Genomic DNA, 15,952 nt, shown 5'->3' with positions numbered 1-15,952 from the left:
AAATTAATTTAATCCATTTTGGAATAAGGCTGTAACATAACAAAATGTGGCAAAAGTTAAGCGCTGTGAATACTTCCTGGATGCACTGAACACTTTAACAAATGTGGGGATGATCAATTTAAACAGGATAATGAAAACAAATATACAGTCATGGCCAAAAATATTGGCACCCCTGCATTTCTGTCAGATAATGCACCACTTCACCCAGAAAATTGTTGCAATTACAAATGTTTAGGCATTCTCATGTTTTTTTTCTTCCGTTTGTATTGGTATGACACAAAAAAAGTGGAGAAACAAAAAAAACAAATCTGACACATTCCATGCAAAATCCCATACTACTTAAAAAAACAGTCTATACTACTTACATTGAGAGAAGAGTATATAACTCTATACTTTACTGCAAAACATGACATTATACTTGTACACCGCTTTCATATCTTAATAAAAATTTTAAGCAAGAACAAAAAAAAAAAAAAAAAGGGATATGAGCTACTGCAAGCTAAGAGAATGCTCATATGAGGGTTTGAATCAGAGAGAAAGCCCACTCTTGTGATGGTGGAGGTAAGCAGTAATAGGTAGGATTCACTTAGCAACGTCCTAGCAACAGCCTACACCTATAGCAAGGACATTATTCAACTTTAACAAAAAATAAACTCTGCAACTCTGAATAATCTACAAACACCCCTTACCTGCATAAGCAGTTTTTTTTTTTTTAATAAAGGTGAACTAACCCTTTATTTATAGAGCAAAACAAGCCTAAGTAGGTATGAGCGCTTCTGACATCACCACAATTTGCTTGTCAAATGACTGCACTCAGTGCTTTTTATGCAAAACACTTGACTTCCAGCGTAAAACAATCTGACTAGCAATTAAAAAAAAAAAAGTCAGAGTAAGACTCCTATGAGGAATAAAATGAAAATGATATACAATTCTTTCCAAATCACAGTTTAAATATGTGTGTATGTGAGACAGATATAGATATTATCTATCTATCTATCTATCTATCTCTCTCACACACACTTCAGACAGTATTCAGACCCCCTTCTATTTTTTCAATTTTGTTATGCTGCAGCCTGATACTACAGTTGTTTAAATTCATTTTCTCACATTGATCTATACTCAGCAGCCTTAACGAGAAAACAAAAACAGACTTTTAGAAATGTCTGTGTAATTATTTAAAAAAAACCTGAAATATCACATTGGCATAAGTATTCAGACCCTCTGCAACAACACTTGAAATTTAGCTTAGGTGCCTCCCTTTTTCTTTTGATAGTTGCTGAAATGGCTCTATACCTTGATTGGTTTCCAACTGTGGTAAATTAAATTGATTGGACGTGATTTGGAAAGGCACCCACCTTTCTATAAAAGGCCTCACAGCTGACAATGCATACTTGTAATAGAGATGCTGGGTGCAATAACTAAAAACAAGTCATATACACGCACACAATCAACATGTACTGTAGTCATGCAGGTACCTTTTAATCAGCATTTAAACCATTACATATTCTACGCACGTGAAAGACCATCTACCAAATGAATACCTGCCCTGGCACATCATAGCATTCACCCGACACTCCAAGAAATAACAGAATCCAACTGCAATATTCTTGCACTGTCAAAACCTCCACTTTTATTATCACATGACACACAGGAGGATATATCTTATAGTCATCACAATTTGCATAACACCACACACCAATAAGAGTGTGAGCATTACAGCATGAAATAGACACATCATTTGACAGCGTCACAGCATAGAATTACCACATTACCAAAACTATGTAAGAAGCTGGGCGGAACAAATCCCATCAGAAACCAAACTGCCCAGGGGGTCATGGGGAAGCCGTAGGCGCGACCAGTCAATGAGCCCATATAGCCTTGGCAAAAATCCAAGCGTCATCTGGCCACTAAGGGGGGGCTTCTACTGGTCTCGCCCAAACCTCCGCCTTATAAACCAATTTTCTGGAAGCTGTCCAATAGTGGGCAGCGCCACACCCACCACAGGAGGAGCTAGCAGAAGGGATCCGCGAGGATAACAGAGTCACGTTCAACCACCTTATTCGTTATCTGAAAATTCACACTTTTGCTTCTCATCTACCCTAAAACCTCTTCTCATCTACCCCAGACTTAAGGATTTCTAACTTAGACGTCTTTAAACAGGTTTTTATCTCCTAATGTGAGGTTACTAGATGTCATAAACACGTTTCATTCCATAAACAAGTTTTTATCTAGCTCTCAGCAGAATATCTTGTGACTCTAGAGAAATGACACATCAGTCACCTCTCATGCCTCTGGCATTTGGGCAACAATGATTTATTGTAGAAATTACACAAGAAACAAAGGGTCCAAGACCACACATTTCATAGGCATTACAATACTGTATCAGAAAAAATCCATGAGATCAAACAGTGCCTGCAGAGCTCAGAAGTAAGATTATTGCCTGGCACAGAACTGGTGAAGGCTACCAAAATGTTATGCTGCACTGAAGGTTCCCAAGAGCACAGTGGCCTCCATGATTCTCAAATGGAAGACGCTCAGCACAACCAGGACTCCCAAGAGCTAGTCACCCAGACAAAATTCCAGAAGGACAACCATCACTGCAGCCCTCCACTGATCTGGGATTTATGGCAGAGTGGCTAGACAGTAGCCCTTCCTCAGTGCAAAACACATGAAAGCTTGCTTGGAATTTGCTATAGTTTTCCTTCTGGTACTTTGACTGAGCTCCAGAGAACCTTTGAGGAGATGGGACAGAGTGACCATTGAGTTTACCTTCCAACATGACACGATCCTAAGCACACTGCCAAGGCAACACAGGAATGGCTCAGGGGCAACTCTGTGAATGCACTTGACGGATTCTCAGACTGTGAGGAACAAGATTCTCTGGTCTGATGAAACCAAGACTGAACTCTGGCCTCAATTCTAAATGTTATGTCTGGAGGAAACCAAGCACCATTCACCACCTGCCCCATGCCATCCCAAGAGTGGAGCATAGTGGTGGCAGCATCCTGCTGTGGGGGGTGTTTTGTAGCAGTGACTGGGAGACTGGTCAGGGCGGAGGGTAAGATGAATGGAGCAAAAAACGAGATATCATCAATGAAAACCTGTTTCACAGCACTCAGGACCTCAGACTGGGCAGAAGGTTCACCTTCCAACATAAAAACAATCCTAAGCACACAGCCAAGACAACACAGGAATGACTTCGGGACAACTCTGTGAATGTCTGAGAGTGGCCCAGCCAGAGCCCCGACTTGAACATCTCTGGAGAGACCTGAAAATGGCTGTCTACCAACGGTGCCCATCAAACCTGACGGAGTTTGAGAGGATTTGCAAGGAAGAGCAGCAAACAAAATCCCCCAATCCAGCTGTGCAAAGGTTGTTGAATCATACCTCAAAAGACTCGAGGCTGTAATTGCTGCCAAAAGTGCTTCAACAAAGTAACGAGTAAAGAGTCTGAACACCTAAAAACGGAATTTCACCTTTTGGGTGAAGTTCCATTTTAAGTCCCCCCTCCCATATTTAGCATATAATGTTTGGGGCCTAGGTGATCTGGGCAGAAGTTCTCCTGCCCCCTTCCCTCCCCACAGTATTCTTGGACACATGACAGGACCCAGCAGACTGTAGGACCTTTCAAAAAGTGCAGCGTGGCTCACACACATGCAGCCGGCTGTGAAGCTGGAAGCAGCATAGCCGACTGCCCACAGTTAGGATGCCGGTGCCAGGAACCAGAAGGCTAGTGAAGAACTAGCTCGGATGAAAATGGTGCTGGATCCCAAGACATGTAAGTGTTATTTTATTAAAAGTTAGCAGCTACAGTGTTTGCAGCTGCTGACTTTTTATTTTATTTTTTTTTTTTTTTACAGGATGCTGTATTAGCTATGCTTTTCCATGACATGGAACTACACACCTTCTTGTGTAAACATTCATCCAGATAAGTGAGGCTTTTTATGGCAAATATACTAAGGTGTTCCACTCCAACAGTAAATATGTCCCTATAGCATAACTCTCAAAAATTCACTTACATTTCAGACAATGTAATTAACTGTGTACATGCATAGAGGATAAAACAATCTAGATACTACACAAAGAGCCAAATTAAAATTTTTGCACCTAAAAGTGCATACTTTTAATTTATTTACTCACGTTGAGGTCACACGCCGCTTAGTGTTATGTATTTCATACAGGCTAGATTTACAGGTGATATTACTTATTTAAAGTGTAACCAAAAGACAAATCTTTTTTTTATTAGTTTTGGATACAGTGGAGAGGGATTAGAAACCCTGTCATTTTTTATTGCTGTCTGTGCCTCCATTAGGTAAAGTCACACTCATTTTGTCCTGTTTACCGTTATCATCAAAAATGAAAGTAAAAGAAAATCCCAATCTTTCAATGGGGACAGTAGTTCCCTTATTTTGGAGGGATTTCCTGTCTTTGCTATGGGATACAAATGGCAAAAAAAAACTGAAAGGAGATATAACCCTCCCTCTTACTCTATACAAAATTAAAAAAAAATAAAATGTTTTGCCTTTAGTTACACTTTAAAGAAACCTGTGCTGAGATAAATAAATAGGGTGCCATTGCTGATACACATCTGAAAATGCCAGTTTCTTGGCTGTCTCTGGCTTTTACATTTTTTTTTTAATCACTGACACTAACAAAATATGCAGCAAGTGAATTTTGGTTTCACGTCAGTGACTTAGAAAGTACTAAAGCCACATAGAAAAACTTTTCAAAAGAAAAAGGTACATTTATGAGACAGGTATAGAATTTGTTTAGGATGTACAGAATACAGACTTGAAATAGAATAACTAATTACACCATACTGTGGCACAATAAATATAAAACAGCAATTCCATAATATCCATACTTACAGGATCGGTAATCATAGCCCGCAGATGTGATGCCAGTGCCAGGAATGCCAAAATATTAAAGATGATCCCATTAATTACGCTATAAACAGCGTCCTTGGATGGAAGCAGCATAACGAAAATCACAACAAACTCAGCATAGAAAACCAGTAGCCAGGTCACCACGGCACATGCAATGCCGCAGCCATCCTTGATAAACCACACTTTAGCCATGGAGTTATCCACAGGTGGTGGGATGCACTTCTCTGGCTGGAGGTACTCTGCTGTCCTCTCAATGTCGCGGTAGCGGTGGCTTGGGGGCGACATGATAAGTTTTACATTCCATATTTTTTGCCTAAAAGAGATAGAGGCAATTGACATAAAATGAAGGGTGCATGAAAAGTTAACATAAATAATTTAAAACTTAGGCTATAGCTATGAATGGACACAACACAAACGCTTATCAATCTCTGCTCACTCTGTATGTGCATAAAACACATACATATTTACATTTATGTCATCCAATAAGCTGTACAGAAATATATACATTCACAATTGCAAGCCACAGATCAAATTTTAATTTACTTGATCTAAGCTTATGTTTAGGTTAGCATTTACTTTTACTTCATTATACTGCATCAGTCTCGTGACAATACGTTTTAGCTGTCCTTTGCCAAAGCAAAATTCATTTGGCGGCCAAATATAAAACAAAATGTATACTGGAGTTGTTGCCCACAGAAACCAAAGGCACCTGTCAGTCTCTGGCTTATAATAAAAGCTGGCATTGAATTGGTTTTGCTCTATTGCCATTTTGAATACACAGGGTGTGACACTTATACAATGTGCATAGCATTGCAATGGACTTTTTTGAGGGACATATAGATGAAAAGCACTACACACATGTATAAATAAACTTTATGATTTTATTTAATATCTCATAAAAAAAAAAGAAAACAGACATTGGTATAGGTCTATTTTTTGGTTCACACAATGTCTACATCCAAGATATCCACATGTAGACTCAAACCATTTCGAATGACCTTCCTGAGGAAAACATCTGAATAACCCAATTTTTTTTTTAAACCACTTCCCGTCTGGTCCATCTACATAAACGGCCAGACGGGAGCAGTGCAGGAGCAGGTTGTCGTTCATAAACAGCGCCCACATTTACAGCCTGAGCGCGCACCCTGGGAGCGTGCGGCACCGCGATCCAGTGCCCAATCAGTGTACGAGTCCTCTGTGTGATTGGCCAATCAGTGATCACATGAATAGTAGTAAGCAAGATGTCACTTGCTGACATCACTACTTACTACTAGTGAAATCTGTGAATGATCACAGAGGTCACATGGTACAAGGCTATTCACAACAGCCTTGTACCATGTGACAAGCTGTGACCAATCACAGCTCTCAGTATTTCTCAATGGCTGCGGGAATGCAGCCAGAGAGAAGGAGAAATTATTACTTTTACAGCCTTTACGGGTGTAAAAGCAATCAGTGCTAAAAAAAAAAAAAAAAAAAAAAAAAAAGGGTCTTCATCACCCCCCACAAGTAGTACAGTGTCACTATGGTGACTCTGTACTGCTATTGTGACAGTATGTTAAAAAAAAAAAAAAAAAAAAAAAGGGTCTTCATCACCCCCCACAAGTAGTACAGTGTCACTATGGTGACTCTGTACTGCTATTGTGACAGTATGTTAAAAAAAAAAAAAAAAAAATTATAATTTTTGGTTATAAACTAATTTGGGTTATTTTTTTTTACTAAAAAGATAGCTGAATACATTTTGGCCAAGATTTATGAAGAAAGATTATTTGCAAAATTTTATGAGAAAAACACTTTTTTTCAAAATTTTTGGACATTTTCATTTACCGTATTTTTCGCTCCATAAGACGCACCTAGGTTTTAGAGGCGAAAAACAAGAAAAAAAAATATTCTGAACCAATGGACTGCAGACATAGTACAGGGGATGACCAGAGACTGCGGACATAGTACAGGGGATGACCAGAGACTGCAGACACAGTACAGGAGATGACCAGAGACTGCGGACACAGTACAGGAGATGACCAGAGACTGCGGACACAGTACAGGAGATGACCAGAGACTGCGGACACAGTACAGGAGATGACCAGAGACTGCGGACACACAGTACAGGAGATGACCAGAGACTGCGGACACAGTACAGGAGATGACCAGAGACTGCGGACACAGTACAGGAGATGACCAGAGACTGCGGACACAGTACAGGAGATGACCAGAGACTGCGGACACAGTACAGGAGATGACCAGAGACTGCGGACATAGTACAGGGAAAATACCAGGGACACAGTACAGATCACCAGAGACTGCAGACAGTGCAGGGGATGACCAGAGACTGCAGACAGTGCAGGGGATGACCAGAGACTGCAGACAGTGCAGGGGATGACCAGAGACTGCGGAGAGTGCAGAGGATGACCAGAGACTGCGGAGAGTGCAGGGGATGACCAGAGACTGCGGAGAGTGCAGGGGATGACAATAGACTGCAGAGAGTGCAGGGGATGACAACAGACTGCGGAGAGTGCAGGGGATGAGAATAGACTGCGGAGAGTGCAGGGGATGACAATAGACTGCTGACCTTTGGGGAGGGAGGGGGAGCGGGTACCTGAATTTGACAGGTACCCGCTCCCACTTCCGCGGTGTTGTCCTTCCCTCTTCTTCCTGCGCCGGCTTCTGTGACAGCCGGGTGCCCACTGCACATACGCGAGAAGCGCTGCGCTTTGTGAAAGGCCCGGCGCCTTCTGGGACCTGTGTTGTGTCCCAGAAGACACCGCACCATTCACAAAGCGCAGCGCATGCGCAGTGGGCACCCGGCTGTCACAGAAGCCAGCGCGGGAAGACTGCAGCGCTGGAGCGAGGAACAGGTAAGGCCCTGCAGGAGAGAACAGCTGAGCGGCCGGCCCGGTATTCTGACATGGTGGCAGCAGAAATACCGGACCGGCCGCTTTATATTCGCTCCATAAGACACACTGACATTTCCCCCCCTTTTTTGGGGGGAAAAAAGTGCGTCTTATGGAGCGAAAAATACGGTATATAGCTAAAAAAAAATCCCAGTGGTGAATAAATACCACCAAAATAAAAAGTTTTATCAGTCTCAAAAAATGCAAAAAAATTCATATGGGTACAGTGTTGCATGACCGCGCAATTGTCATTCAAAGTGCGATAGCACTGAAAGCTGAAAACTGGCCTGGACTGGAAGGGGGTAAAAGTTTCCGGACCTAAAGTGGTTAAACAAATACATAGTCAGCTGGAATTAACACAGTGTAAAGCATCTTGTTCCAAAAGAGTGGTGCGAGGTGGGATGATAAAAGGACCACAATAGTCGTAAAACATCCAAAAATATTATACGGACATCATCAAAAGCCCACAGCCCTGTGCTGTGTGGAACAAGAATGTTTCCTCATTCTGTAGGTCCCCAGTATGAAAACAGGTCTCATCCATATTAGAGATTTTTCTGTCTTCCCCTGCTCCTTGAGGTATTTCAGTCAAAAGAGTACACAGGTCATCAAAATGTCTCAAACAATACCTGTAGAGTCCAGCAGCAGACTCATGTGAATGTGAAGCTTATAACTTTGTACTGCAGCTACTCATATGCATTGTGCAATGCACTGTAAATACCACATCTCACCAATACCCTTTTTCTTTTTTTTAACGTCATTGAAATGTCACAAAGTGACATTTCCTTCATCATGATTCACCGCAGCGGGTTGGTGTGAACTGAGCTAATGGGACATGAAGCAATTTTCCTTGTCTATATGTTGGGGCTGCACTGAGCAAGCCTGCCCATATTGATATGAATGGGCCCTAAAAACACAATTCATTAATACTCAACAACACCGGAGGTTTAAAGTCACACCCAGCCAAAAATTCTTTACTACAGATTTGCACAATCAAGTGACATATATTATTTTAACAAATAAGATTTACATAGAAAATGTTTCCAATACAGAATCTCCTACCTCAATCCATTCTGAGCCTCATGCTTTCAACTGCCGAGTGCTGACAGTTCAGAAAACAGACATATAGACATCCATAGCACAAATCCAGCGTTTTAAACATCAAAAACTGAACGGAAGAAAATTAAAAAAAAAAAAGAACGACCAAAGATCACACCTGAAAGGTTCAAAAAAATCTCTTAAAGTCAGCGTGGAAGCAGGAAGAAAAGAGTTACTGACAACCAGGAAGCAAGCTATCGTTACACAAGAGTCAATTCCCTACCAACACCTGACCCAGCTCCTCCCAACATTCTCCTCCCACCTAAATGTATTGCCACACTATGAGAAAGACACCTGGATCTTCATTTGCATAGCACAAAGGTAAATGAAAAGACTGCATTATAGCTACAGAACAGTCTATTTGACATTGACTGAAGACTGTACAATTATCAGAAGTCTAATTGAGTAATCGTATGCCAGATGATCCCTTACAGTACCTGTATTTCCTGTATAGAAAATAAAACCTCCCCTGTGTATTCAGGAGTCACTTCTAAAACACACAGGAGAAGTTTTATTTGAAATACGTGAAATACAAGTACTGCAAGGTGTCTGCTGGTCAAAAAACAAAACAAAACAAAAAAAAAAAAACTTTTTGTTTGCCCAGCTCTCCTAGACGCCTTTCTTCCTGGCAGAGGCGTTTTGGGAGAAAAAAGTGTTGCCGCTTATAAACACGTGTAACATGTTTAGGAATGTCCAGCGCTTGGCCATTAACCACTTGCCCTCTGGAGGATTTACCCCCCTTAATGACCAGGCCTCTTTTTGCTACTCGGCGCAGCACTAATTCAACTGATAATTGCGCGGTCATGCAATGCAAACAAAATTTACGTCCTTTTTTTCACACAAATAGAGATTTCTTTCGGTGGTATTTGATCACCTGTGCGCTTTTTATTTTTCACGCTATAAACAAACAAGACCGAAAATTTGGAAGAAAAAACTATATTTTTTACTTTCGGCTATAAAAAATATATAGTAAACTCAAAGTTAGTTATAAATTTAGACAAAAATGTATTTTGCTACATGTTCTTGGTAATAAAAATCCCAACAAGTGTATATTGATTGCTTTGTGTGGAAGTTATAGCGTCTACAAACTATGGTATAGATACTGCAATTTACGCCATTTTTTTGCTATACAGCGCTGCACTAGTTTAACGGACAATTGCGCGGTCATGCAATACGGTACATAACTGAAATTGATGTCCTTTTTTGACACAAATAGAGCTTTCTTTTGGTGGTATTTGATCACCTGTGCGCTTTTTATTTTTGGCGCTATAAACAAAAAAAAGTTTGAGAAAAAAAAAACAATATTTTCTCATTTCTGTCATAAAAAATATAAAAAAAAAAACCCAAAATTTCATCATAAATTTAGGCCAAAATGTATTCTGCTACATGTTTTTGGTTAAAAAAATCCCAATAAGTGTATATTTATTGATTTGTGTGAAAGTTATAGCATCTACAAACTATGGGAAAGATAATGGAATTTACACAGCTTTTACTTTCTAACTGCTCATCACATTTCTTGAGGTGCTAAAATACCAGGACAGTACAAACACCCCCAAATGACCCCTTTTCAGAAATTAGACACCCTAAGCTATCTGCTGAGAGCCATATTGAGTCTATGGAAGATTTATTTTTTTCTACAAGTTTCTGGAAAATGACAAAAACTTTGTCATTTAAAAAGTTGTAATTTAAATTATATATTTCTCGCAGAAGCCATGGGCATATGTGGAATTACACCATAAAATACATTCTGCTACTTCTACCAAGTATGGGGATACCACATGTGTGAGACTTTTTGGGAGCCTAGCCACATACAGGAGCCTGAAATCCAATGACCACTTTGAAAGCCTGAAGGTGCGTAACTTCCTCATTTCACTTCCTCACTACCTATCACAGTTTTGAAGGCCCTGAAATGCCAGGATAGCACCAAACCCCCCCAAATGACTCCTTTTTGGAAAATAGACACCCCAAGTAATTTACAAAGAGGCATGGTGAGTATTTTACAGATCTCATTTTTTCTCACAAGGTTTTGAAATATAAAAAAAAAATAGAAAAAATATGTTTGTTTTTTTTCTTCATTTTCCAAAAACGTGCGGCAACAAACGAGATCTGCAAAATATTCACCATGCTTCTTATCAAATTCCTTGGGGTGTCTACTTTCCAAAAAGTGGTCATTTGGGTGGGTTTGGTGCCATCCTGGCATTTCAGGGCCTCAGAAACTGTGATAGGTAGTCAGGAAGTGTAATGAGGAAATAAAGTCCTTTAAAAGCCGGAAGGTGCTTATTTGATTTTGGGATCCTGTACTTGGCTAGACTGCCAAAACGTCTCTCACATGTGGTACCCCCATACTCGAGAGAAGTAGCAGAATGTATTTTGGCGAGTAATTCCACATATACCCATGGCATGTGTGAGCAATAAATCATTTGACAATTTTGTGTAAAAAAAAAAAAAATTTTTTGTTTGTCATTTTCCAAAAACTTGTAGTAAAAAAATAAATTCTTCAATAATTCAACATGCCTCTCAGCAAATAGTTTGGGGTGTCTACTTTCCAAAACGGGGTTGTTTTGGGAGGTGGGGCGGTTTATGTCCAGCATTAGAAGTTAATGCCACACATCATTCACTCTTCTAACCACCTGAAGACCAAGCCTTTTCTGACACTTTTTGTTCACATGAAAAACAAAAAAATCAGTATTTTTTTGCTAGGAAATTAATTTAAACCCCAAATATTATATATTTTTTTAAAGCAAACACCCTAGTGAATAAAATGGTGGGTGCTGACATTTTTTTAAATGTCACATAGTACTTGCGCAGTGATTTTTCAAACGCAATTTAAAAAAAAAAAAAATACACTTTTTTTTACTTTTAATGCACAAAAACACAATATATTGGCAAAATATAAAAGATCATGGTATTCTGAGTAAATAGATACCAAACATGACATGCTTTAAAAACTGTGCAATGGCGACAAACTGCATGAGTTTTTAATAACCATAGGCAACGTTTTCAAAGCCTTTACAAGCTACCATTTTAGATTTACAGAGCAGAACACAGGTGCGCGCATGCATGGGGGGGGGGGGGGTGAGGGTACTTTTTTTTTTTTTCTTAAGTTATTGATTTTTTTAATTATTTTTACACTGACCCTTTATTTATTTTTTTTAGCACTTTTAATGCTATCACAGGGTATGCAAATATCCCCTATAACTTCTATGGGCATTATCATATACTATTTTTTGAGAAATTTGGGTTCTATCAGACTCTAGATATGTCTTCTGCCCTTACATTATCTATTCAAACCAGGATCGGTGTGATCAGATGCTTTCCCAATTTACAAATGGCGCTGTTTATATCCTGCGAAACTGAAGTGATGAAATGCTCGTAGCTTCTGATTTCTTAGGTTATAGAGATGATCGGCACCATTCTGGTCTCCAATCATCTCTATGGTCAGCTGGCAGAAATACCAGCTGCATTCTCAGGGTCCCCCGATGGCACGGGACTGCCCGAGAAGGCCATTGAAGGCAGCGGGGGAGGGGGGTGCATGGTTTCCCGTTGCTTTTAAAAGCAATCCTGTAGCTAATTAGCCACTAGGATTGCTTTTTCATGAAAGTTGACCGCCAGGATCCTAGGTCCTAGTATCAATGATACTAGGATGATGCCTACAGCTGCAGTGATGTACCAGTACGTCGCTGGTCCTTGTTGGTTATATATGCTATGTTTTTTTTTTTTTGTATGCAGCCTGTAGACTGAATGTAAAAAAGAGAAGAAAACTCTACCAGAGAAAGTGTGTGGTATGCCCACCATTAGAATATACCGCCCTGCATTCACACACACCTAATGGTGGGCACACATTAGGTCACACTTTGCCACATGCGCCAGTTCCAAGATTGTACAAATGTCTAAATAGTGGCACGCTTCAATAAAAATTGTCCACGTATGAGTGGTACCCCATATAGAAAAAGGATGACACCAAGTCCCAAACTATCTTGTCACTGCTCCCCATGTAGTCTGGGCATCCGGGGGGCTCCATCTTTTCCCTTGTAAATCCAAAACTTATAAGTATAGCCTGTTGCCCTCTCACAGGTCTTCTACATCTTGACCCCATATCTGGCACACTTGCTGGAGAGAAATTATTTGAATGCAAGGCGGACAGAAAAATTAATGAGGGACTCATCAATGCAGATGTTTTGCTGGGGAGTATAGACATCTGCAAATTTTTGGTTAGGGTGATTTACGAGGGGCTGAATTTTGTGTAGCTGGTCAAATTCAGGGTCACCTTGAGGACGACAGAGTTGATTGTTGCTGAAATGCATAAAACACATTATACTCTCATATCTATGCCTGGCCATGGCAGCAGAGAACACGGGTATATGATAAATCGGTTCTGTGGACCAATACAACCGCAATTAATTTTTTTTAGTAATGCCCATGTTGAGGGTTAGGCCCCAAAAAAATATAAATTCGAAAAACCGGAATGGTTTTCCATGCGAATGGTCTGGCAAGGTTTGAATTTTGGTTGGCGGCGATACATTGTTGTGCATATAAAATGCTTTGAACCACAATCAATGCATACAGATCTTCCGTGACAAACAGCTCCAAAAAATCAAGGGGAGTAGTTATATTTGCTATTTCCAGCTGAATTCCAGGTTGGGCAGTGAATGGAGGAAGTACAAGTGCTGCAGAATTTGTGGACTGCCAATCGGGATTTGCAAGCACATCTGGAAGGATACTAGGGGCTCTACAGGCCTGTGTGCGAATTCTTGGTGGTTGCAGGACAATACTTGTGCTCGCCACCGCACTGCCTTGTACTGCACTTATGGGACTCGCCACGTCACCGAGTGATACTGCAGTGCTGGTATTATTATTATTATACAGGATTTATATAGCGCCAACAGTTTTCTTAGCGCTTTACAATATAACGGGAGACAATACAGCAACAATACAGTTCAATACAAGAGGGTTAGGAGGGCCCTGCCCCTTGGAGCTTACAATCTAAGAGGTATGTGAAAGACCAGGATGTACTAGACCGCTGGTGCTTGCCAGTTCACCAAAAGGTAGCGTGGCACTAGTACTGGCACTCTGCTGCATATGAGTCATCAAAATTTACCGGCAAGTGCTAACAGAATCAGGCCCGATTCTGCAAACACTGCGGTTTTGTGTGCAATGTATCAAGTGACAGTTACCTACTGACACTGCACTTGCTGGGGGAGAAGGGGGGGGGGTAAGAGTAGGGGCTAAACTCAGGTGCTGGCAGGTGCCAAGGCTGATCCCGCTAACGCTGCGTTTTTGGGGACGCTATGCTAATGTGAATGCTGGTATAGTGCTGATCTGATCAAACATATTGATCCGTTCAGACACTATACTAGCAATGGAGGTTTATTGTGTATGAACGTCTTCCTGGCAATCAATGTGATTACTGGTGTACTGAGAGGCAATCTGACGCTATCTGGGAGGGGCGTGAAAACCACAGGAGCGCGAATCACATATATATTTGTGATTTTGTGCACCTGTGCCGCCCTGTAGCAGTATTTCTGCTATAGAGCGGTCAGGAAGCAGTTTGTGTTATAGCGCTGCTTCACTTTAAGTGACAATTGCACAGTCATGCAACGCTGCACCAAAATTAAAATTTACATCCTTTTTTCCCCACGAATTGGGCTTTCTTTTGGTGGTATTTGATCGCCTGTGCGGTTTTTATTTTTTTGCGCTATATAACAAAAAAAAAAAAGACCGACAATTTTGAGGAAAAAAAATAATATTTTGGACTTTTTGCTATAAAACAAGTCCAGTAAAAAAATGTAAAAATCAAATTTTCTGCGACATGTCTTTGCTACAGAAAAAATCCCAATACGTGTAAACTGATTGGTTTACGTGAAAGTTATAGCATTTACAAATGGTGGTATAGATACTGGATTTTTAATTTTTTTTTATACTAATAATAGTAGCGATCAGCGACTTATGGTGGCAATCAGCGATTTATGGCGGGACTGCGGCAGACATTCTGACACTGGGGGGGAACTGACTTGGGGTCGCCGACATCCCGAGTGACAGCAATACAGTGATCAGTGCAAATAAAAACCACTGACACTATAATAATGGCACTGGGGAGGAAGGGGTTAACTTCTGGAAACAAAGGGTTAACTGTGTGAGGGGAGTGTTTCACTAGGGGGCGGGGGTGTGTACCTCTCTGTTACACACTGTCCCGGAAGGCGGTGTCCAGCGATCCCGAAACAGTGAGCTGAAAGCTGACAGGGAGGAAAGCTCCATTGAAAACAATGCAGCCTTCCTCTGTCACTGATTGCCGGCAATCGCCGGGTTCCGGTGGGTAATCACCATCCGGGACCTGGTGATTAACACCTGTGGCCGCGATCGGTGCCACGGGTAGGGCGGTTGCGCGCCTCGCGCACCCCCTACCCCGGAAAGCAGGATCACCTTTATATCCTGCGCACAGGGGCCGTCTTGTAGCAGTATAAGTACTGCGGGCGGTCCCCTAGTGGTTCATTCATGTCATAATAATTAATTCTGGCCATTGAAATGAATTAACGCTCAAGAGCTAAACACACATTTAGAAGTGTTTAGTTTTTTTGCCTTCAAATGCCCCCCGTCTCTAATTAATTAGACCAGCTAAACACCCGTATGTGCATGGACACATAGGATAACAGGCAGGGGCCTTTAGAGGTAGAAAAAAATGCCACATGCCCCTAGAAGCAGTGTTAAAAATGTCCAGTGTGCATGAGGCCCTTAGCTCTACTTTAAAACGAAGGGTAGAGAAATAACAGGCAACACGTACCCTAAACCTTCCGCCGGTAGGAGGACTCAGAGAGCCGTGCTCGTTAGAGCTTACAATCTCAGCGGGAGTGACACAAAAAGGTAATAACTGTGGGGGATGAGCTGATGATGAAAATAAAAGTACAGCTGTAATCTGGAGGCTTCTTTAAAGAGATGTGTTTTCAGGGATTGCCTAAAAGGTGGATAGAGTAGGAGACGGTCGAACAGATAGGCATAGAGAGCTCCAGGGAGAGGTTCTGGAGAAGTCCTGGAGGTGAGCATGGGAGGAGGTGATGAGGGAGCTAGACAACAGGAGGTCTTGTAAGG

General features: G+C 41.1%; 1 protein-coding gene across 4 annotated transcripts in view; it reads right to left on the bottom strand.

Moving 5' to 3' along the window:
• Window positions 1-15,952, bottom strand: part of ZDHHC3 (zDHHC palmitoyltransferase 3) — a 78,351-nt gene that overhangs the window by 51,588 nt on the left and 10,811 nt on the right. For 3 of the 4 annotated variants that reach the window (XM_089687462.1, XM_089687465.1, XM_089687476.1), the window contains exon 2: window positions 4,869-5,199. In XM_089687462.1, the coding sequence (XP_089543588.1) occupies window positions 4,869-5,199 (331 nt within the window). Of the gene's footprint in view, window positions 1-4,868; window positions 5,200-8,833; window positions 9,055-15,952 lie in introns of those variants that run through there. The other variant, XM_089687469.1, reaches the window with a different exon arrangement.

Source organism: Staurois parvus, unplaced genomic scaffold (assembly GCF_062004578.1).
Source record: "Staurois parvus isolate SC_StPar_1 unplaced genomic scaffold, SC_StPar_1.0 ptg000020l, whole genome shotgun sequence".
Classification (NCBI taxonomy): domain Eukaryota; kingdom Metazoa; phylum Chordata; class Amphibia; order Anura; family Ranidae; genus Staurois; species Staurois parvus.
Note: the sequence above shows the minus strand (reverse complement) of the source record. Positions and strands in the feature narration are given on the sequence as shown.